The 23,808-nt window shown below is 46.5% G+C and overlaps 2 protein-coding genes across 9 annotated transcripts; one reads left to right on the top strand and one right to left on the bottom strand.

The window, feature by feature from the left end:
• Window positions 1-1,086: 1,086 nt before the first annotated feature.
• Window positions 1,087-12,029, bottom strand: LOC146233549 (solute carrier family 35 member F5-like). Of its 8 annotated transcripts, XR_014741593.1 has the most exons (17): window positions 11,087-11,868; window positions 9,797-9,853; window positions 9,477-9,619; window positions 9,184-9,333; window positions 8,850-8,912; window positions 8,538-8,619; window positions 7,695-7,885; window positions 7,117-7,198; window positions 6,741-6,828; window positions 6,352-6,416; window positions 6,006-6,110; window positions 5,596-5,755; window positions 5,190-5,280; window positions 4,748-4,902; window positions 4,374-4,474; window positions 1,561-3,616; window positions 1,087-1,328 (listed from the first exon to the last, which is right to left on the bottom strand). XR_014741593.1 is itself a non-coding variant. In XM_084688508.1 (16 exons), exons 3-15 carry the CDS (start codon window positions 9,609-9,611, stop codon window positions 4,393-4,395), a joined length of 1,449 nt encoding a protein of 482 aa, XP_084544634.1. In that variant the 5' UTR covers window positions 9,612-9,622; window positions 9,797-9,853; window positions 11,898-12,029; the 3' UTR covers window positions 1,087-3,616; window positions 4,374-4,392. The 8 variants fall into 8 exon arrangements, 6 of the variants coding, with proteins under 6 accessions (XP_084544634.1, XP_084544633.1, XP_084544631.1 ...); XM_084688508.1 differs by lacking the exon at window positions 11,087-11,868 and adding an exon at window positions 11,898-12,029 and having other exon boundaries at window positions 1,087-3,616; window positions 9,477-9,622; XM_084688507.1 differs by lacking the exon at window positions 11,087-11,868 and adding an exon at window positions 11,898-12,029 and having other exon boundaries at window positions 1,087-3,616.
• Window positions 11,990-23,391, top strand: LOC146233548 (actin-related protein 3). The gene is made up of 12 exons (XM_084688510.1): window positions 11,990-12,180; window positions 15,032-15,087; window positions 15,690-15,814; window positions 16,653-16,763; window positions 16,981-17,076; window positions 18,042-18,149; window positions 18,311-18,454; window positions 19,610-19,783; window positions 21,497-21,589; window positions 21,818-21,943; window positions 22,297-22,380; window positions 23,249-23,391. Exons 1-12 carry the CDS (start codon window positions 12,137-12,139, stop codon window positions 23,342-23,344), a joined length of 1,257 nt encoding a protein of 418 aa, XP_084544636.1. The 5' UTR covers window positions 11,990-12,136; the 3' UTR covers window positions 23,345-23,391.
• Window positions 23,392-23,808: the final 417 nt, after the last annotated feature.

Below are 23,808 nucleotides of genomic sequence, written 5' to 3'. Positions count from 1 at the left end.
AATGTTCCAAATGATTGATTAAAAGCTTGACATAAAGACCAGGACTAATTTCTAATCAAAACCTAAATGAAGCAGGACACAAACTCAATATCGTAATGTCAAATGTAAAACCAAGATAAAGCTGAACTAAGTAAAAGGAGGAAGTTGAAGAGTTCAAATGAAGGAAGTTGCTTTGAAATGATGTCTGTACTTTAAGCAAACGTCTCTGATAAGGCTGTATCCAGCCTGTATCCTAACAATGGACTCGGGCCGAGGAGGAAATGGGATGAAAACAGATCCTGCCACATTGATCTAAGTCAGGGACTGAACATTTGCACCGAACACCACGTGCGGCGAATAATGCCATCTATATTGCATCTGATTTCACTTTAATGAAGCTCATTAACGTTGAAATATTTACACTGAGAGAATAACACCATCAACATGTTTTGATCTGTGTAATTAGACCACTGATTGGTAGAAATGAATGCTGGTGGTGTGGCTGCTCTGAAAGGCTGGTTTGGTAATCTACATGAAGAGAAGCATACAGGTGCCCACTCTGACAAGGGATGTTAAATCTATTCTGTTTGTTTATCAAATATATTCTAGTCCTCTTCTTCATCCCGTTACGTTATCAAGCTCTAATGATCAATCATTTTGTTCCGATTTCAAGTATGTCGATACAACCGTCCCCTGAATGTGGCAATAACAAGATGCTAAGTAACTGAAGAAAAATCGGCATCCATTGTTAATTGGGTGTACTGTGGATACGTGTGTGGAGTGTGTGTGCGGAAGTATATATTTAAAAAGAGGCCATTTAGAAAACGGGGCAAAGACATTAATCTTAAAATTGACAGACTTAATATATAGAATTACAGTTAAATAAAGGGACAAGGTCTTTACATGCTCAGTCAATGGATTTGCACAACATACCACCAACACTTAGGCAGCGTTTAGTTAATGTACTGAGATTGTTTGGTGAGACAACCATTGGTTGCTTTATATGGGTTAGAGTAGGATTTTAACAGTTGAAGAACACTTATAATTTGGGGTTCAAGAGCTGTCTAAACATCTACTTGAAAAGCACAAATTAAGTGGATTTGCAAGACATCTCCAAATGATTTTTAATAGTGCAGTAAGAAAAAGAATCAGGAATCAAATATTCAGCAACATCAAATACTCTTCAAAGAGCTTGCGATGATTAAGTAAAACTACAACTGATCATGCTATTTTAAAGTTGTGTACATCATTTTAAAAGGAGATACGATAACAGTACATTACAGAAGGACGGATAATTCAAAACAAACTTGATTGGACAGATGCATAAAAGTAAACTTTTCACCAAGTACCTGAGAGAGAATGAAAAGAACAAAAATAATCTTCATTATGAAATACACACACACACGTTCATAAGCACCATCTTTCTCCATCCAAAATCTTTTTGGAATTAAATCATGGCAAGTAAGAAATTAAGGTTTAAAGTAAACGTTTACGAACATCAGAAATCTTAAGCAAACAATGAATTGTCAAAGCTAAAGTTTAAAAGGGCTCAACATTTCCTGTTTACAAGATGGTTATTACCTCCGGCAGTTGGTACAAATCATAGAACTGCTCCTGTCCACAAAGTCCTCCATAAAGATGTGTACACAGTCAGCCCAGCGCCATGCTGGAAAAACATGGATAACCTGCAGGTCACATTGCATACAGCTACCACGAGACACACTTGAGGAGCGTGGCAAATAAAACCAGTGAAAGAAGAAGTGTAAGTAATTATCAAGTGTAAATACAACCATAAATGTGCTTTGAATACATTTTAACAATTCTAACTAGGACATGTAGTAAAAATAGAATTCATCACATTGACACCAAACTGGTGCTTGTAAATGTCAGTTGAGAAGTGGTATAAATAATCTCGGTTGTACTTTGCTGTCAGTCAAGTTTTCAGGGTATCTATTTGGACACTGGCAAATTCAGTCTAGTTGTTCCAACCCTCTTTGAACAGCTTTAATGTAAAGTCTATATAACAAACGGCATATATAATCAAAACAAACAGTTTCTAAACAGATTTATGTTTGCCTAGCGGTCATCTAGAAAATTTAAGAACTAAAATCTCAATACTTCATTTGCATTTCATTGCATACAGTATGTACACCTGATGTGAGATGGAAACTATGTTCAGACAAACTTCTAACATTCACTTAGAAGAGTTGCTTTGTTAGCATGTTAGTGTTGGTTCACATTCAAAGTAAAAACTAAAAATAAAGTTTGCCAGTTTGCCTTCTTGATCCAGGAGAGGGGAAGACAAGGGGGGCAGGAGAGGGGAAGACAGAGGGGCAGGAGAGGGGAAGACAGGGGAGCGGGAGAGGGGAAGACAGAGGGCAGGAGAGGGGAAGACAGGGGAGCGGGAGAGGGGAAGACAGAGGGGCAGGAGAGGGGAAGACAGAGGGGCAGGAGAGGGGAAGACAGGGGGGCAGGAGAGGGGAAGACAAGGGGGGCAGGAGAGGGGAAGACAGAGGGGCAGGAGAGGGGAAGACAGGGGGGCAGGAGAGGGGAAGACAGGGGAGCGGGAGAGGGGAAGACAGAGGGGCAGGAGAGGGGAAGACAGAGGGGCAGGAGAGGGGAAGACAGAGAGGCAGGAGAGGGGAAGACAGAGAGGCAGGAGAGGGGAAGACAGGGGGGCAGGAGAGGGGAAGACAGGGGAGCGGGAGAGGGGAAGACAGGGGAGCGGGAGAGGGGAAGACAGAGGGCAGGAGAGGGGAAGACAGGGGGGCAGGAGAGGGGAAGACAGAGGGGCAGGAGAGGGGAAGACAGAGGGGCAGGAGAGGGGAAGACAGAGGGGCAGGAGAGGGGAAGACAGAGGGGCAGGAGAGGGGAAGACAGGGGGGCAGGAGAGGGGAAGACAGAGGGGCAGGAGAGGGGAAGACAGGGGGGCAGGAGAGGGGAAGACAGGGGAGCGGGAGAGGGGAAGACGATGGTCCACAAGCTGTAGTTTTACTTCTCACATTTCACAGTAACTAGGAGCTGTGCTGCGCTGCAGATTCCAAAAGTCTCTTAATAAAAGACTTCAAGAAGAATTCAAAATCTATTAGACCCATCCATAATATATGAAGATGTGAGTCTAACAGTAAAATGTGCCTTCCTTAAACGAGCCAGCAGGATCAAGCTACAAGGCTTTGAAACACAATGATTGGACATGCCTGTCGAGCCCAACCAAATCAAAGAATTCTCTCATCACAGCTGAGTCCACTCATTGTTTTAAAATCTCTATCAGGATTGAAAACAAACTTTTCAAGCCCCTCTAGTGTTACTGAAGTCCAATCCAGTTGCACAAACGTGTACCGTTCCAAGTGGTCATGACCGGCCGTAACCACTGAAACAGTCCAGAAGCCTCAGGCCTGGAGAGCTGTTCTCTTCACTTCTACATCCGGAGTGGGAATAGAAACGTACGTTATCGTAGTCGACGGTGAACAAAGTCAACGCTGTACAAAATAAGAGTCATCTTGTAGAGATGGAGTAGTCATCTCCACATTGCAGAGAATAAATAGGTCGAGTTAAGAGGCACTGGGGTAGTCGAAGGTCTTTGTTTGATTGCTCCAAGATTGCCGCATCATGACGTCTGGTGCTGAGGTTTCCCCACCTACGGAGACACACAAACAGAGAGGTTAGGAGGCAGGTCTCCCGCTGTGAGCGATGGAACAAACTGCCACCGACCCCAAGCTGCCAAGAACACACACAGAGAGAACAGGAGGAGGCACACAGAAATTGGCGAACATTGTTTTCCCAAGCTACCCTCCAAAAACAAAACGGCACAAAAAACAAGCTTTGACCTGCGCTCTCAAACAGCCCCACAACAAGGTACTGATGGTCTGCTGCTCTGCTGCTCTCAGAGCCACCCAAACACACGTGTGTCTTTCATGTGTGAGCAGTGCATCATGGGACGGTTTGTTATTTCTACCAGACCTAAGCAGGTGGGTTCCTCCACTCAGAGGAAGCTGCATACTCTCCAGAGCCATAGGTACTAGTCACCATGGTGAACTGTAGGTCTTGTGGACTGGATTGTCTCCGAATAGACCTAATATTTATCCTGTACAAATGTTTACTAAATGATCTTCCTCCCTTCCTAGTCATATCCTGTCTGTGTCCCACTCAGCGTCTACGTCTAAACATTTGGGGAAGGAGATGAATGTCTGAAAGATGTTCAAAGAAAAACAAACATGGCTGAGGAGATGGCTGACCTCAGGTCGAGCCGGCATGAGGAACGGCTCTGAAACGTGCTCGTCATCGAGGCGGGAAACAAAAGCTCGCTTTTGAATTTGAGAACATTCAAAAAGCTCAAGCTCCTTTTTTTTTTGAAGATTGAAAATACAAAATAGGAAGTTGGTTTATCTCGCTACCTGTTCATAGGTGTGAGAGTCACGTGTGGTAAGCGTCGGCGTCAGATGAGACGTCGTGGAGAGCAATAAGGCTTTCACATTGCTCGCTGTCTTCAGGCAGTCTGGGGACAGGAGAGGGAAGGTGTCAATCATCATCACCATCATCTTGATAACTATCATCAACATCATTATCTCTGTCTTAATGGGAGCAAGCAGTCGGAAAAGAATTAGAGACATCCCAATTCTAATTACATTAAGGGAAGCTTGTTCACACAATTGCACACCATCCAAGCAAGCCTCTAGTTATCCGAGTAATCTATTGTCCTTGATTCAAAGTCACACACACAAAAAAAATCATTTTTAGTGTGTGTGTGTACGTGTGTGTGTGTGTGTACCTCTGGATGCGGTGTTTCCTGCAGATGAACGCAAACACCCTCCTGAGGCCGACCATCACGGGGTCCCAGTTGTTGTAGTGGCAGAGCAGGGTGGCGATGAAGAACGCCAGGAAGACAGGGATGGCTCCTGCCAGGAACAGCCAGGAGAAACGCACCTGGGAGAGGAGGAGAGGAAGAGGAGGGGGAGGAGGAGGGGAAGAGGAAGAGGAGGTGGAGGGGAAGAGGAAGAGGAGGTGGAGGAGGAGGGGAAGAGGAGGAAGAGGGGAGGAGGAGGAGAGGAAGAGGAGGTGGAGGAGGAGGAGAGGAAGAGGAGGTGGAGGGGAAGAGGAAGGAGTTAGAGGGGGTCGAGGGAGTTAGAGGGGGTGAGAGGGGGTAGAGGGGAGAAGGGAGTTAGAGGGGGTCGAGGGGGTAATGTGCTGATAATGCCCGCTCCGCCTCTTACCTTCTGCATGCAGATGTCTGCAATGATGGAGAGGGGGATGGTGAGGGTGAGCGCCAGGGTGCCAATTAGAGACGAGGTGAGGAAACACCCCCTGGAGAGAGCCAATGAGCTGTTAGAACAGACACATCCACCACTCTACCTTAAAACAAACACATCATAATAACGTATTCACTCAGCAGATACTTCTGCAGAGGAGAAGACAGGAAGCTATAATCTAGGAATTTTTGTGTCCCCAGTCAGGCACTGTAGGGCTTAGCTCCTCCCTCTTACCTCACCCCCCTTTCCCCCTCCCCCCTCCCCCCAGGGCGCTGGAGGCCGGAGCCTCACCACAGCCTCGCCACAGCCTCACCACAGCCTCAGCCCCCAGCCTCACCACAGCCTCACCACAGCCTCACCACAGCCTCACCAGAGCCAGAGGAACTCGGACAGCACGGTGCCGACCAGGCCGTTGATGAGGATGTAGGTCCACACCAGCTGGCTGGGCAGCTCAAACGCCTCGAAGCCGGTGTAGTGGAGCAGGAGGAAGCCAGGCCACAGCAGGAGCAGGTTGAACAGGCCCACGAAGCCTGACACACACACACACGGGAGGAAGAACTTACAATCCTTGCCAATGACCTATTTGTGGTTGAGGTGAAAGCTGAGGGAAATGAACGCCAAGCCTGTTAGTATTGAGGGTTGGGAGAGACGTGCAACGCCACCAATTGGCAGACAAAGCAAAGTGCTGTTTGTTCTGCATAACTGGAGTTATATTTCAGTGCATCACACTATTCTGTGAGTAGTGCTGAGCTTAAGCTTGATGTCACTTGATGTCCTCACCAAAGAACATGGGGATGTCCAGTTTGTCCTCGCGGTCCACCTTCCTCTTGATCATGACGATGTAGACAGCATAGAGCACAGCCCCCGCCAGCGACCACAGAGAACCTGCATCCACAAACATGTCTCAGCACTCTCTGCTTGAGGCTTCCCACAAACTACCCACAGAAACACTCCACTACTGCCCACACAAGCGCCCATGCTTATCCATCCACCCATCAGCCCCTCTGCACACACTCCTACGTGGGTTAGTGAAACAAATAGCATAAATAAGCATAACGAAGGGCTCACCATAAATAACCTATGTATTATTATGGGATGTGTGAGGTGAGGTGGGGTCCATGGTTACCTATCACTCCATTGCCGTCTGGGCTGTCCATGCTGGAAAAGCTGACCATCGCAACTCCTCCCATACTGAGTATGAGGCACACACAGCAGATCAAAACAAGTGCACACCAGGTCAACACCACTACTTTGCCATTTCTAGGAGAGTTCATCATAGTAGCTCATCCAGAGGTGTGAGTTAGTAATCAGCAGTGATTTACCCAGTTCCTGACACAAGTTACAACAGGGCCAAATAGACCACACCACAGTGGTAACGTTTGTCTTAGTCACTTCACCATGTGTGCCAAAACATGTTCACTTCTTACTCAATTAAAAAATGATGTATTCCTGATGGACAATTCCTGAAAGCAAAACCTGGAATAGTAGCCATAGTTATCTTTGTTATTAGTGTACCTCAGAGCCACCGCCAGCAGTTTGGACAGGGTGAAGCGATCGCTGCTGTTGCTAGGGAAGATGGCTGCCAGGATGAGGGTGAACAGACCTGTGAGCAGCAGGACAGGAACACAACAGAGCACGTCATCCACTCAGCACTCAGCACTGTTCACAACCACGCCCAAACCATGTCGTTCAAAAGGGTGAAGTGAATAGCTGGAGGTATCACATTTAACAGCGTTAAGAGCTGAAAAGAAAAAGGGACATCTGTGATAAAAGCCATTTTGACAGAGTGAAACTTTAAATACAGTTTATCACCAAGTAATTTACGTTACTGTTAAAGGCTGTTACTATGGCTACGGGTGAGGCAAGGTTTCATCTGAGGATGACGACTCACCTGAAGTAGAGGATAGAATGTTCACTATGGCAACCTGGGTGTCTGACAGGGCCTCTTGGTAGGACAGGTTAGCTAGGAACCACTGAGAGGGACGACAGGGACATGAGTCAGTGTGACACACCTCTGATGAGCACTTCCTGTTCAGGATCATTGCTTAGGAGGTTACACAGGTTATTACATATCGGTGTTTACAGCTGGAAGTTACCCTGATAAATGATCTCTGGTCACTGCATGCATAATGTACCTGATCTACACTATTCATGAAGGGCAAAGCTATCTGTCCACTCTCAAGACACACTGCCACAGGGCCAGGAATAACACAACACTAACAATCTCATTTCTAAACCTCATCTAAAACTCGCAACTAATAACAAGTCAACGATGAACAACACATCTGGCAGTGTGTCAATTGAGTTTGAACAAGGTGAAATGACTCTGGCTTTCTGCAGACCCACACTTTCTGTGCATAGGCACAAAGAGGAACTGGCTTTCCTTAAGTGCAGCATTACCGAACAAACCATAAAAGTGGAGTGTAACAAACGCCCCGCCGAGCAGGGACCTGCCGACCGGCCACTCACCACGAAGCAGAAGAAGAAGCTGATCTTGGCCACGTCTGAGACGGTGAGCTTGGCCACGGAGCGGAGCAGGGACTCGTGGTCCCGGGCGGCAGGGTAGGACATGCGGGACAGCTTGGCCTCCAGGGCCTGGGTGGACGGCAGCTGACGAACCTCCATGATGTTGCTGAAGCGCACGCGCTGCTTCCTGGAGGCTGGGGGGCGGATAAAGGATGGAGGGATAGGGGGATGGATGGATGGATCAAGGGGTAGATGGGGAAAGAGAGGGAGAGACAGACACATGGAGGAGAGGGGATGAGAAGGGGGTGGAGATGGATAATTTAAACTCAATAAATCAAACTCACTTTAATTACATGAACGAATGGGAACTGATAAACTGGCATCATCATAATCTATCATCATCCCCCCCTCCCGTAATGTACGACCCAGAAAGATAATAACAATTTTTTTGTTTTCCTCTTAGGGATCATAGATAAACAAGATGATTAAGGCTGAGGGCTAAAGAATGTACAAGAAAGGCATCCAAGAGGGAATCCATCCAATCACAGCTCACCAGCACCCTCTGCAGCACAATCATGAAATCCATTGCGGTTTTTTTAACTTAATGTGTTCTGTATGACATTTTAAACTACATCATATAATTTGATTTATATATGAATGATATATCTAAAGCTATGATTTGAACACACCCAATCCAAAACCAGTAGCATTATAACACCATCATATTCTTCTTCTTGGTGCATAAAATATCAGCTATGTACCAATATACTTCTTTAAAGTCTCCTGTAACGTTTAAACAGATAGTTCTGCACATCGAAAACCGTGTCACATTGTGCGAGTACCCACTGGAGTCACAGTCTCTGATGCCACAGCTGCTGTGCTCCGTAGGAACATCCGGAAACTTCACTGGAACATACAGAGGTTCACTCTACAAAGAAAACACATATCAGCCAATCAGCAAACAGTGCATGAAGTATCTGAAAACAGCAGCAGTATTTTGACTGACTGCTCACTTAGCCAATCCCTGACAAGATCTCATCTCAACACACCAATTAGAAACCAGACTTGAAACACTCACATAACTTTTTACATAGTATGCTGCCTTGGCAAGGAGCAAACCAGAGTGAGTAGGCTATGTCTAAACAAGTCTATACTCACTAAAGAGTTGTTTAGACTGGGGTCAGTGGTGCAGGGGGCAAAGTACGCCTCAGCATCAGCAAACTGTGGAAACAACGATGCCGTCGTCAGCGCACGCTTCAGAAACACACATCACGCTTCAGAAACACACATCACGCTTCAGAAACACACATCACGCTTCAGAAACACACATCACGCTTCAGAAACACACATCCGTGCATTCAAATACATCACAAACAAATCACATCTTATCTGTTCAGCTCTTTTTACAAGCGCTGTTAACAAGGGCTTCACGAGCCAAAAGATAATATCCAACATCGCCCTCTTGTGGTTGGAGCGGTTAAGGGCCACGTACGAAGGCAGCGTGTGGTCCTCGCAGGGTCCCGGTGCACTGCTGCCTCCAGGGCCGCCACAGCAGGAAGCCCAGCAGGTACAGGACAAACATGGAGGTCTTGGTGAAGGTGCTGAAGAATGGCTTGTTGTACTCCTGCCTCTTGAATATGTACTGGAGAGGAGGGACACTGGGTCAGGGTTCGTTTTAAATGGGTTTGAAACGACTCCCTCTCTCTATTCTTACTGTGACGTATTAAAAAAACCAAACGAACACCCATGACACAGCACATATAACAGTTATATGAAGTGTCTTACGGAGGTGAGCTCTGAGGAGGCCACCCAGATGATGTCCACCAGCAGCAGGATCACCACCCCCAGAGCCATGCGCCTCCTCTGGGCCACGGAACTGCCCTGGGAGCCCATCCGGTTCATGATGAACACCCACACCATCTGGGCAGCTGCTGGGGCGCACAGGCCAACACACACGCACGCACACACACACACACAGGCGTACAACCACACAGGCGAACAGACACACAGACACAGCGATAACAAATAAGACAAAACAGTGCGTCATATGTTCAAAACAGGACAAAGACAGCCACCTGGTAGCTGTTCCTCCGCTGTGTCTGTACCTGGGATTCCCTCTGAGGTCGTCTGGGGGGAAACAGTGGCCTCCTCACTCGCTCAGCCTGAAACATGGAGAAGAGATCAGGGAAGTGTACGCAGCACACGACTCAGTTCAGCGTCCTCCACATGGCTGCAGAACTCCAAACACTGGGTCTGGGTTCAAAGGCAGAGGCCTTCCATCAGGGGGCCCCTCTCCCCCTCTCCCCCCCTCCCTAATGTGAATGTAACATACATCATGCATTCTTCTTTCCTTGAGAACATGTGATTTTAAATATCTTACATTACAAAAGCTTAACTAACAAAACACCCCTTCATGTATGACGGCCTACCTATGCGCTTGAGACAAGCCTCGTAATGCTACAGTCTCGAGCCGACGTGCTGCTGCCCATGAAAGACCTCATTGTTCAGAGTGTTTGCCCAGCCATCACATGCCCCTACAACTATGCATTGGGCCTTGGTAGGCTAACTCGTTTGGAAAGTGTGATTTCAATGCAATGATCAGTTTCGTTATTGTTGGCAAATCTAGCGTTTATGATTTTGATTTCCTATTCCTCTTCTTGCCGGATGCAAAGCCGCAATTTCCTATTGGGGATTATTAAAGCAGGTTGCCCACTACTAGACAACTACTATGCTGAGACATGTTCAATTAAGAAATGTTATGTTTACGAAATATACTGGGAACGTAAAATAAATATGACCAAACTTAAATGTGATACCAATGATGGTTTAAATCAGGAGGTGTTTTGGGTAAGATACTTGGCTGTGGATATCTAGTTTGTAGCAGGTTCTCTCATTTAGTAATACGTTTTATATGCAGTCTGTCAAGCCAGTGAACATAAATACATTTGACTGTTAGTTGGCTTGAACTTTACTGCCAAATAGTAGACTACTTAGTCGGCTAGTTTGATGTACAGTTATAACATTAACTTTCCAGAAATGTATTCCGCAAAAAATATGATACTAGTTCAGAGTTGCTGATTAACGGATGTCGTGGTAGCTCCATATTAAAACGCAGCCAATGCATCAACACAGGTAAATGTATTCTAGGCTAGTTTCTACTGCAGGCCACTATAACATAGGTTGTCTTACAAAATAATCTAAATCCACACTTATAATAGTAATTATTGCAGATATTTCTATATTATAGAAACGGTAAACAATTTACCAATAATAACACAATTGTTCTTTCGTTATTATTAGCTCTAGCGAGATGGCTAACGGCGTAGTTCAGCTAGCCATATCTTAGCATGTAAAAACTAGATACCTGGCAAGATCGATAAACAATTCGTATTTACCTATCTGCTGTGTGGTATTGATTAGTTTGCTAGGTACGAGAGTAGCAACCCACTTCGTCTCTGCAGATACAACGACACTTGTCATCGACAAACATGAGTGAGGATAATATAAATGTAGCTGTTAAACTGGTTGTAAACATTAGCATTCCTGCTTCTTCCTGCTCAGGTGACTTCACTTTAAGGCACTCAACGAGGCTTGGCCTTCTGGGAGATGTAGTCTTATTTCACAGTGCGATTTCCCATGTAATAAATTGGAAAACCTTGGGAATACAAAACTGTTAAAAAGGTGAGCAAGTAGGACTTAAGCGGTCAATATAACCGAAATATTATTTACGAATTTGAACAGCAAAATAAGGTCTTCAACACGAAAATTATGCAGGGCGGTCAAGGGTTAGATTCATTCTTACACGAGATCCACCAAAGCTATTTCTGCCACACAAAACATTCCATATACTGAAATTATGTAAAAATCTAAAGTTAAAGCTTTGAATGTGTTGTTTACACAAACTCTCAGCGCAGGAAAGGTTTATGACCTGATGAAAATATGATAAGAGCCTATGTGTAAACATTTGTTTTAACTGATGGATTTTTGTGTCATAATAATAATTGCCCATCCCCTCAATAACTATAAATTGTGTCTTTGACAGCAGCAATCTTTGGAATTTGTGTTAAGTGTGCTGGCTAACTGATAGGCTACATGCGTTGAGAATTAATTCGCAAGTGTAAATTATACATATGTGTTCAAACGTATGCTGTATATGTTTTGGGCCCCAAAATATGTCTTGCATCTGCAAATGATTCTGCTTCTTACTATTCTCTCACAGGAAAGGGCATGCCCCGTGATTGACAGCTGCTGCGAGGAACCCTGCCTGCATCGCTCCCCGGCGTCAGCCATCTTGCCTCTCCCTGTTTGCCTGAAACCTAGTGCGGAAGTAGAAACTGCACTGTGCGGGTTTAGGGTTCCGCCTGTGGACGGCTTGCAAGATCATACACCCGACACAGACTGTTCTCCATCAAAGCAGATATCGGTGATTACCACAAGAGCAAGAGATGGCAGGACGGTTACCGGCGTGTGTTGTCGACTGCGGTACAGGGTAAGATATTCAAACTAGACCGCCTCGCAGAGAGAGCACGGAGATTTTGGGTGTCACCGAGCAGACGTTGACAGCAACTGGGTGTGTTTGCGAGCTAGCTTGCCATCATAGCATCGTTGTAGCCTTCCGTACCCATTCATTGCAAAAATCGTGATTTTAAATCGTGATGCTCTAGCTGTCTTCCATGCACGCCTGATCAATAGAAATCGGTGTAAGGTGTGATCATTTTCGATTAGCTTGCTACACTAAAAGCTGATATTTGCTATCATCATCAGAAAAGGTTTTCTTCCTGTCGAAAGGATTTCATACTAGCAAGCATCCACCCATAGACATCTTTCTATCTGCTCTTTCGCCTCGGAGCCTCAATGTTATATAATCTATGCGTGTCCTATGCGTATGGGGAGTGTATGCAGTAACGTAAATAGTTATTGTCCATTTGACTTTGGAAAATGCAATTCATAGTTAGCTAAGTATTTTACAGCGGTTGCTCATAAGTCCCGGCTTTGAGCACGCGCACAACGACTTCCTACATTGTCGACACTTCCTCATTCAAGCTTTTTAGTCCATATATGGTCGTTTTTCGGCATCCGAACATGTTTTTTTGATTAAGTTCTCTAATTTCTCCCCTTTACTCGACGTCTGCTTTTCTACTTAATCCATTTTATAATCCATTAGATATGATGTCTGGCATTTTCTATTAGGGAAAATCATATTATACAGGCAGGAAAAATCATGATAAGTAGGGTGACCTCACGATTCTAAAACAATGTTTGCATTGGTTGTACTAACTTCCGCTTCTCTGTCAATCACGTACCGTGTATTGACTTGATCACTGTTGTACTTTTGGTGATTTGGGGGGATTTATCCATATACATCCTACTTTATCTCAACCAACCGACTTCATGTACATTGAATCTACTCATTTTTAGGCCTTTCTACACGTTTCTCACAAGAACAGCACCCTACACCTTTTCGTGTATTCTTCAATGACTACACGAGTTTTAATATCTGTTTCAGATCCCGTTCCTTTCAAACACACTGTTCCGAATAACACAATGGGCCGATACAGTTGTTAAGATATTAGCCTGGTATGCTAGGCAGGGGATGGATACTATTGTGGTGTGTTTGCATGTAGAGACCTGAACTCTTCACTCCCTGTCTTGCATACCTCTTCACATCCCCCCACCCTCTGGGTCATTAGCTAGTGCATCTGGTCTGAACGGCCCAGGAAGAGATCTCTGCTGCTCAGGAGGGAGAAGCTACTGCTTCTGCAGAGCAGATGTGGTGAAACGCTGAGAAGGCTGAAAGGCTAGCTGCTAAAGTACCAGCCTGGCAGCTGAGCGCAGTCCACCTGAGTCATGCAAAAGAAAAGTGAGAAAACTGCTCTTTCCTCTAGCACAGTCAGTGATGGACTATTTTTAGAGCTTAATGGCATAGCGACAGATGCTAATTCTGATCTTCCTGGCTCAAAGTGAACCTATTTTATTTGCTACTGAGTGTTGCTTTTAGGACAACCAAGGCAAATAATTCTTGATTTGGAATCTCAAAGCAATGTTCAAAGAAAAGGAGCAATACTTCCATTTTATAGTTGTGTAAATGCAGAGTTTTCAGGTAAAGCATCCACAGAAATTGGATAGAGCCAAGTTGTTTCTTAGCCAACATACATTTAAGATCAGCTCTTTAAACTTGGACTAAGCTCTTGTCACACACATGCCTAGTTTGCAGCACTGTCCAGCAGTGTGGCAGTGGTCGTTATATTATTTAACTTCAGTGACTGAAGTATGTCTGCAGTTTGCCGTGGTGTAACTAGGCTTGTTTAGGCTGGTTGATGTTCAGACAAGCCTAGACTGTTCTGTGGAATGAACCTAAAATCCAAGTCTCTGTTTGTGTCCTCTACAATCTAAGGTTATCTGATACCATACAGGCTATTTTATATTAAATGGTCCTAGTATGTACAACCTTATCTAGAGAACCGCCCAGACTTAGTTCCAGTAAAATTCTTTGATCACATCCTTTTGAAGAAAGCCAACACATCCTGTCCTTCTCCTATGAACTTCAGTTCAAAGAAGGCAGTGTTATGTCTAGGATGTACCCTAGCATGGCACATTGCTTTTGGCAGGCCTCGGTAGTGTCCACCACCAGCCCTATGCAGGAAGCTGGTCAGCACTGACTCGAGCATCGGCTACATCTGGATAGCACGTGCCAAGCAAAGACCCACTTCAGTTCAGAGCTAGCTGAGGAGGGCTGAAAACAGTCTTCGATGCTAAATGTTAAAGGTATTCTCCAAGGATTTGTTTTGATGCAGGCAAATGTATTTAAATGGTTGAAACCTCTTTGGTGGATGGTGGTGTTGATAAGTCTACGACATGCTACATGGTTAGCACTCTTAGTATCTCCTGTGCAGATTTCACAGAGATGTGCACCAACTAACTTTCAAAATATTGTTTTGTATTCTTAACAGCATCAGTCTTTTTACATTTTAATGTCTCACACTTTCAATCTAACTACCAACTGGTCAAATACTTTACAAATCCCTTTAATGCAACAACCACATTCAAGAAAGTGCATTTTAGCATAAGTAGTTCCTTAGAGTCCGAGTGTGACATGAATGGCCCTTTCACAGCTCTCCCGGCGTCTCTATAGAGGCATGAGAGCTGGCCCACAGCCAGCCTACCACATTCAGCAGGACAGTGATGGTATTGATCAAAAGATAAGTTTAGGAAAGATAGCCAAATATCTTTTCACAAAATAAACTCGCCTGTGTGCCAAGTGGGTGCAGAACACTGGTGGAGTAAGGGTTTAGCTACTGTAGGAGGTGGTGTGATTGACGATGGGTTGCTTTCTTTTGCAGATACACTAAACTGGGGTACGCGGGGAACACAGAGCCACAGTTCATCGTTCCATCATGTGAGTATGTCTGCTGGGCAGGTCCTCCTTACTGGGCAGGTTCTCCTTGGGTGCCCTGGTACCTCACTGGGTAGGGCCCCTACCACACGGTGGCCTGGGTTCAAATCCGGTTTGGGATATCTGTATGTCTTCGCTTCTGTCTTTCCCCTACATTTCCTGTCTACCCCCAACTGTCTCTGTCTAATAAAGTGAAAAAAAAGTTCCTCCTTACATTAGGGAAGTGGGCTGAGAAAAGCATTTCTAGTCTCTGTGTCGACATACAGATAAGAAATGAGCTTGTCTATTATTAAACCGTGTCTTGGACCAGGCACATAGATGTCTGCTGTACATTGTCACCGGAATTAAATCAGCCTGATAAACATTTTTCCCTCCCTCCCTCCCTCCCTCCCTCCCTCCCTCCCTCCCTCCCTCCCTCCCTCCCTCCCTCCCTCCCTCCCTCCCTCCCTCCCTCCCTCCCTCCCTCCCTCCCTCCCTCCCTCCCTCCCTCCCTCCCTCCCTCCCTCCCTCCCTCCCTCCCTCCCTCCCTCCCTCCCTCCCTCCCCTCCCGCCCCGCCCCGCCCCGCCCCGCCCCGCCCCGCCTGCCTGCCTGTCTCCCGTCTCAGGTATTGCAATCAAAGAGTCGGCCAAGGTAGGGGACCAGGCCCAGAGAAGGATGATGAAGGGGGTGGATGATCTGGACTTCTACATCGGTGACGAGGCAATAGACAAGCCCACGTATGCTACAAAGGTACCTCGCCTTTTTGTTATATCCGTGAGACCACAAGAAATGAATATGAGCGTAGCAAGACCACAACAAGACCGCAGTATGCCCATTTGAACAACATCCAAAATACGCTACAAGCGAATCAATATATACCTGTAAGAAAAAAATCCTCAAAGGCGTCACTATTTATTCCCCTCATTACAAATACAACGCTTATTCACGCACATCGTACCTTATCTTATATTTTATGCATATTCTGTTAACGACACCACGTAGTTTGACTAGCACAGTGCCAGTCAGAGAACGGTGCGTCTGCACCGCAGATGAATCCACACCTCTGTGGACCTTCTGTGCTACTCCGTCTGTTATTAAAGGACTGTTCAAACAACAAACAACACAACAAAAACAGTGGACCCTGCTGGCTCCAACCGAGCGTCTCAAAGTACGGACTCACACGAGGGACAAGCAGAGCGGCTCGTGTTGGTCTGGTTATAAACATGCAGCTGTACACGGTTGTGTGAATGCAAAAGGCCTTAAGGCAGGAGGTACAGAACTCCTGAGTGTCCTGACATCAGAGTTTGTCAAGTGTTTGTCAAGTCTTGCTGATCTAGTCAATACTTTTTCGGCACTCTCCAATACTTTACTTAAAGCATTGCTGGGTTTTAGTGTTCAAGGATTTCAGTACTTATGGAAACTAAATTAATTCCATCACAAAAACCTGCGTGCATGCAATTTCAATCACCTTTTATGAACACAAATCCTTTACCTGATAAAGGAATGACCACCATATATCTTACCCCTGGCTTATCAAGTCCTAATGGGATTTTACACTAGTAAATGACCTTTGATCTTTCCTTCCCAGTGGCCCATCCGTCACGGCATCGTGGAAGACTGGGACCTGATGGAGAGGTTCATGGAGCAAGTCATCTTCAAGTATCTGAGGGCGGAGCCAGAAGACCACTACTTCCTGCTGGTAAGAGACAAGCTTCTGACTTATCGAGGGTGTTCTGTGAGACATGCTAATAGCTCGGGGCTTAGTACTGGAGTTACGTTAGTCCAGGCCCTGTACAAACATACATTCTTCCTGGAGCAGAGTAATGCTAGTTTGATGGTCTCAATTTGTCATCTTTATCTGAATTAGCTGGTTCGTTATTTGTAAACTTCTGGTCTCGTTTGTTCTCCCCTTGCAGACAGAACCACCTCTGAACACACCGGAGAACCGAGAGTACACTGCCGAGATCATGTTCGAGTCCTTCAACGTCCCTGGACTCTACATCGCCGTGCAGGTAGGGCCGTTAGGGAGCCGTCTCTGTGCAGGTAGGGCTGTTAGGGAGCCGTCTCTGTGCAGGTAGGGCCGTTAGGAAGCCGTCTCTGTGCAGGTAGGGCCGTTAGGATGCCGTCTCTGTGCAGGTAGGGCCGTGCTCCAGCGAGGCGTTTCTGTGCAGGGCTGACCTTCTCTCACTCTCACTGTGGAGGAAGAGAGGGAGCTCTGAGGGGAAATTACACAGCATTCAAATGCTGACCTTCTCAGACACTGAGACACCTTTCCTTTTAAGGAACTCTTTTTAAAATTTAATTTGTATATATTCTCCAAAATATAAACCTCTTATCATAAATATAATTTTAATCATTTCAGAGCTTTGCATAATTTCAAGATATTCTATGTCCACGTTTCTCCACATTAACATTTAAGATATTCCAGATGGCTTTAGCATTAGTTTTTTTTTTCTCTTTTTTTTTTAACCTTTTTACATGCCCCAAAAAACATTTGTTGTAGAGCTGCGTGTAACGTGATTCACTCAGCCTCTTCTTGCCTCGCTCGTGCTTAAAAGTCGCTAGATTTGACGCTAGTCACTACATATTACTTTTTTGTCTCTAGGGAAGGTGAAAAAATGCTAAATCTAAGTTGGGACATTGTTGCTAAATTGGCAACACTGTTTCACCGATACACTTAACCGATAAACATTTATATTTTCGGTTAACCGTTACACAGACGGTGCTGGTGTTGTGTAGATGATGATGAGATGTTGTGTGTGTGTGTGTGTGTGTTCCCCAGCCAGTGCTGGTGTTGTGTAGATGATGATGAGATGTTGTGTGCGTGTGTGTGTGCGTGTGTGTGTTCCCCAGGCAGTGCTGGTGTTGTGTAGATGATGATGAGATGTTGTGTGTGTGTGTTCCCCAGGCAGTGCTGGTGTTGTGTAGATGATGATGAGAAGTTGTGTGTGTGTGTGTGTGTGTGTGTGTTCTCCAGGCAGTGCTGGCTCTGGCTGCATCCTGGACCTCCAGACAGGTGGGGGAGAGGACCCTGACAGGCACGGTCATCGACAGCGGGGACGGAGTCACTCACGTCATCCCTGTGGTGAGTGACGCAGGCTGGGGTTCTGACAGACAACACACACACACACAAGTGATCAAATATATATATATATATTTATATATATTTATATTTATATATATATATTTTTTCCACAAACCTCTCTTTTTGATTTCAATGCTCTCATCTTCCTGTCTGGTTGCTAGGCGGAGGGTTACGTGATTGGCAGCTGTATAAAGCACATCCCCATCGCCGGGCGTGACATCACCTACTTCACCCAGCAGCTGCTGAGGGAGCGGGAGGTGGGAATCCCCCCGGAGCAGTCCCTGGAGACGGCCAAGGCAGTCAAGGTGGGCCAACAACTACATTTCCCATCAAGCCCCACTGTGTACTTCCTGGATTTGATGAGGCTGGAACATTGTCCCTAGTTCTATATCCATGACTGTAACTTAAGGAAGTTTAAGGTTATATACTTGACGGGTATATTAAGGAAATGTCTAATGGTGTAATTTGATCTCTGTTTCTATGGAAAGATACAGTTGTAAGTCTACAGCTACATTTTCTAATCCTGTCACATGTGAATTCATAAAGGGTACGAGGGGGGGGGGGGGGGTGATCATTGTAAGAACAGTAGATGGCACCATTGCCTCTCCCCACAAATTTCACAACTTATTTTTTGTCCCCTGCTTGCCGGAAGGTCTTGATTTGTTGAGTATTTGCTATTCATCGATTTTAAGAACCCGGGGGCCGAGAGAGATACTTGTGGTATTTGATTTGCCCAGATTATTATTCAAAACTTGACTCCCCTGGTGTGGAGTGTGTGGTTGCCATTAGGACTCCACTTGTAATTGCTCCTTTGATATCAGTCGAATCAATTGTGATTCACCGCACCTCTCTTCTTGATTCAAAGACCCAAATGTTTCTAGAAAGGAAGGAATCAACATTCTGCTGGGTTCCTTCTGTTGAAGACGGTTCTTTGTTATTTCACGACGTACACCCAGGCTTCCTGGCTAGTGAGCCTTGATTACAGCAATTGTTTCCTTGATTTTGAGGGTAATTGGAAAGCATTTGTATTTGCTGCCCATCGTGGTATGTTTTGTAGAGAACCTGTACATGTGACACCAAGGATGGAAATCACACTTGTGTTTGTTTAACGTTGGTAGTTAGGAGGAACACTTCTCAGGGACCTTGCTGCTTGTTTCAGGGAATGACTGTCAATGGGTCTTGATTGCTCATCAAGGACAAAAACACAGACAACACCAACGTGCGTTGTTTTGCACACGCCACAATTTTGAGAATAAAGAAAAGGATCTGGTGTAGATTGGGATTTACAAGATCACCTGTACACCATGTTCCTTTTCTTTTGAAAGGTTTTATGTATATTTTTGTAACGTTTGTACTGTATTTTTTTAATGTTGCTTATGATTCATGTGAAGCTCAGGTGTTTAGACGTTGAGGTGTGTATTCACACCCCTCCCGTGACTCTCCCCCTGCTCACCCCCCAGGAGCGGTACAGCTACGTGTGTCCGGACCTGGTGAAGGAGTTCAGCAAGTACGACACGGACGGCTCCAAGTGGATCAAGCAGTACACCGGCATCAACGCCATCAGCAAGAAGGAGTTTACCATCGACGTGGGATACGAGCGCTTCCTGGGACCGGAGATCTTCTTCCACCCTGAGGTGAGTGAGCGCGGCGCTGGGTGTGGGAGGAGGTGTGGGTGTGGGAGGAGGTGCGGGAGAGGGAGGAGGTGCGGGAGAGGGAGGAGGTGCGGGAGAGGGAGGAGGTGCGGGTGTGGGAGGAGGTGTGGGTGAGGGAGGAGGTGTGGGTGTGGGAGGAGGTGTGGGAGGAGGTGTGGGTGTGGGAGGAGGTGTGGGAGGAGGTGTGGGTGTGGGAGGAGGTGTGGGTGTGGGAGGAGGTGTGGGAGGAGGTGTGGGAGGAGGTGTGGGTGTGGGACGAGGTGCGGGTGTGGGAGGAGGTGCGGGAGAGGGAGGAGGTGCGGGTGTGGGAGGAGGTGTGGGTGAGGGAGGAGGTGTGGGTGTGGGAGGAGGTGTGGGTGAGGGAGGAGGTGTGGGTGTGGGAGGAGGTGTGGGAGGAGGTGTGGGTGTGGGAGGAGGTGTGGGAGGAGGTGTGGGTGTGGGAGGAGGTGTGGGTGTGGGACGAGGTGCGGGTGTGGGAGGAGGTGTGGGTGTGGGAGGAGGTGTGGGTGTGGGAGGAGGTGTGGGTGAGGGAGGAGGTGTGGGTGTGGGAGGAGGTGTGGGAGGAGGTGTGGGTGTGGGAGGAGGTGTGGGAGGAGGTGTGGGTGTGGGAGGAGGTGTGGGAGGAGGTGTGGGTGTGGGAGGAGGTGTGGGTGTGGGAGGAGGTGTGGGAGGAGGTGTGGGTGTGGGAGGAGGTGTGGGTGTGGGAGGAGGTGTGGGTGTGGGAGGAGGTGTGGGAGGAGGTGTGGGTGTGGGAGGAGGTGTGGGAGGAGGTGTGGGTGTGGGAGGAGGTGTGGGAGGAGGTGTGGGTGTGGGAGGAGGTGTGGGAGGAGGTGTGGGTGTGGGAGGAGGTGTGGGTGTGGGAGGAGGTGTGGGAGGAGGTGTGGGTGTGGGAGGAGGTGTGGGAGGAGGTGTGGGTGTGGGAGGAGGTGTGGGAGGAGGTGTGGGAGGAGGTGTGGGTGTGGGAGGAGGTGTGGGTGTGGGAGGAGGTGTGGGTGTGGGAGGAGGTGTGGGTGTGGGAGGAGGTGCGGGTGTGGGAGGAGGTGTGGGAGGAGGTGTGGGTGTGGGAGGAGGTGCGGGTGTGGGAGGAGGTGTGGGAGGAGGTGTGGGAGGAGGTGCGGGAGAGGGAGGAGGTGCGGGAGAGGGAGGAGGTGTGGGTGTGGGAGGAGGTGCGGGTGTGGGAGGAGGTGTGGGAGGAGGTGTGGGAGGAGGTGCGGGAGAGGGAGGAGGTGCGGGAGAGGGAGGAGGTGCGGGAGAGGGAGGAGGTGTGGGTGAGGGAGGAGGTGTGGGTGTGGGAGGAGCTGTGGGAGGAGCTGTGGGAGGAGGTGTGGGTGAGGGAGGAGGTGTGAGGGAGGAGGTGTGGGTGAGGGAGGAGGTGTGGGTGTGCAGGGCCCCAGCAGGGTGGTTGGCTTGCACAGGCCTGCTTATTTACTGTGTTGTGAGGTAACGTCAGCTGTATGGTGACAGAGCTAGAGGTCTTTCATCAGATGTGGCTGTAATAAAAGCCATTTACACAGTTTCTGCACGAACGTCTACTACAGGACCATGGAAACCAGGTCATGTTTGTCAGTGTGTGTGTCTGTATTTGTATTTTGTGTGAGTGTGCGTGTGTGTCTGGATGTGTGTGTGTGTGTGTGTATTAGAAAGGCATGCCTTTCTAATGTCTCCAGCTGACTGTGTCACCTGTCTCTCCCTCAGTTTGCCAACCCAGACTTCACCCAGCCCATCTCTGAGGTGGTGGACGAGGTCATCCAGAACTGCCCCATTGACGTCAGACGTCCCCTCTACAAGGTAACCCCCCTGCTGCCTCAAACAGACAGCCAGTACCGAGGGTGCCTGTAGCGAACAGTGTCCATAGTGAGATATACTAGCGAAATACTAACCTTTCCCTGACGCTGACAACTAAAACAAAACTATTCACTTCTGATCATTGATTTTTCTGCTGCACTTTCGATGGAAGCGTCTGCTTGGTGAATAAGACATGGACCTCCCCGATAATGCTCTGCTCTGTTTTCCCAGAACATCGTTCTGTCTGGAGGCTCCACCATGTTCAGGGACTTTGGCCGGCGCATGCAGAGAGACCTGAAGAGGACGGTCGACGCCCGTCTGAAGATGAGTGAGGAGCTGAGCGGCGGGAAGCTTAAGGTGAGGGCACCAGCCTGGCCTCCCTCCATCCCTCCATCTCTCCCTCCCTCCCTCCCTCCATCTCTCCCTCTAAGCCTCTGGACTGGCTTGAGTACAGAGATGCCGTTCATATTTGCCCGATATCAATACCTTGACATTTCAGTAACTTTCCTGCAGATGGACATGAGCACGACAGGAGAAAAGCTCAATTCTCACTTTGTATTCGTTTGTTGCAATCATGTTTACCATACTCATGCTGTAACCCTTACATTCTTTATATTATTGAATAGATGTCGTAATGCAATGTCATCTATTAATTCTTACCCTCATCCATTCATTATATTTCATTACTGGTGATTGATTTGTCTTTCCAGCCCAAGCCAATCGATGTGCAAGTCATCACACATCATATGCAGAGATATGCCGTGTGGTTTGGCGGGTCCATGTTAGCATCAACCGTAAGTATCACAGCCTACCTACAATAACTTTGGTCCAAAGTGTTTTTGTAATCATTAACCGTATGGATTGGAGTGTGTCTCTCTGGACTGTTAAGGATTGACCTCCTGAAGTCTGATTCAGATTGACAAAAATACATCCATCATGTGAAGGCAACTACTCTTTAGAATATAGCCTCTGCACTTTATTTTGGATTGGTAATTGATGTCTGCATGATTATAATCATCATCATTCCATTTTATATTCACATTTCTGAATGGCAAAGCAATTAAATTACCGAAAGTAATTTTCTATTGGAGAAAATACACAATTTAGAATGCCTTGTGAAGAGTTCATTTACAATGGGTGATTATGATTGTTTTGACATTTTACTCTTGGAAGTTACTCATCGTGAGTCAACTGAGTGTAGATGTTGTCTGACAGAATATTTTCATGTACTCTGTCAGATTATTTAATTTCGGTTTTTGAAAATGTAAAATGTTGCTTCAACTGTTAAATTACTTTAAGTTAAATGAAATAATACACTTCAGCATTCATGTGTTTCCTGTTTACGCAGATTAGTTTAATTGCACTTTGTGAACTTTGTCCATTTTAATTATGGCCCAATTTTGTGGATGATGTTAATTTGGAAGACAACATCATTACTTGTACAAATCGGACCCAATGAAACAGGATTGTACATATTCACAGACTCATGGTTCTGTTACAAACCTGCAAAAATAACAGGGTTTCACAACAGTACCAAAGACACATCATTTTAATGTAATTTTGTATTATTTCACACAACATCAAAGTTCAGGAAGACCGATAGTGTTGTGGTGTATTCTCAGTGAACCTGTTGTCAACGTAAGTGCCCTGTCTGTCCTCCAGCCTGAATTCTACCAGGTCTGCCACACCAAGAAGGACTACGAGGAGATTGGACCCAGCATCTGTCGCCACAACCCTGTCTTCGGAGTCATGTCCTAACTGGGGTGGAGCTCTCATAGCAGATTAGTAGGGGATGTGGTGGGGTGTGGAGGGGGTGGGTGGGGGGGGGGGGTAGTTGGTGAGGGGATTCAGGGATGGTGCTCTTGATTGCTTGTTCATTCTGGATGTCCGGATCGAGAGGGAGATACAGAATCATTACAAAAAGAAAAGACAGAGACCAGACCAAACCCAGTCCGGCTGGAGAAGAGTTATTGTGAATGTTCCTTTTTCTTTCTTTTCTTTCTTTCTTTTTCTCCCTTTTTGTCTTCGCTTTCCAAAATGAGGGGAAAAAAATGGTTTCTGAACCAAACCGATTTAAGATCGATTCCAGATCTGTTGAGCAACATACAGAACGCTTAATTATGATTATAATGATGACGATGATGGTGACAACGACAACAGTAATATTGGTGATACTAATAAACCCGAAGTCATAAAACATTATTTATGTTTATTGAGTCTGG

The sequence above is a fragment of the Hypomesus nipponensis genome, chromosome 23 (assembly GCF_054491055.1).
Source record: "Hypomesus nipponensis isolate SF chromosome 23, ASM5449105v1, whole genome shotgun sequence".
NCBI classification, from domain to species: domain Eukaryota; kingdom Metazoa; phylum Chordata; class Actinopteri; order Osmeriformes; family Osmeridae; genus Hypomesus; species Hypomesus nipponensis.
The sequence above is the reverse complement of the archived record's forward strand: the minus strand, read 5'-3'. Positions and strand labels throughout refer to the sequence as shown.

Coding starts and splice junctions, on each gene's coding strand:
- LOC146233549 (XM_084688508.1), bottom strand. CDS start 9,611: ATGGTGTGGGTGTTCATCATGAACCGGATGGGCTCCCAGGGCAGTTCC. Junction 7,199..7,694: donor GCTTCTTCTTCTGCTTCGTG/GTGAGTGGCCGG, acceptor CGTCCCTCTCAG/TGGTTCCTAGCTAACCTGTC. Junction 6,111..6,351: donor AGACGGCAATGGAGTGATAG/GTAACCATGGAC, acceptor TTGTGGATGCAG/GTTCTCTGTGGTCGCTGGCG.
- LOC146233548 (XM_084688510.1), top strand. CDS start 12,137: ATGGCAGGACGGTTACCGGCGTGTGTTGTCGACTGCGGTACAGG. Junction 15,088..15,689: donor ACAGTTCATCGTTCCATCAT/GTGAGTATGTCT, acceptor CTCCCGTCTCAG/GTATTGCAATCAAAGAGTCG. Junction 15,815..16,652: donor AGCCCACGTATGCTACAAAG/GTACCTCGCCTT, acceptor TTTCCTTCCCAG/TGGCCCATCCGTCACGGCAT.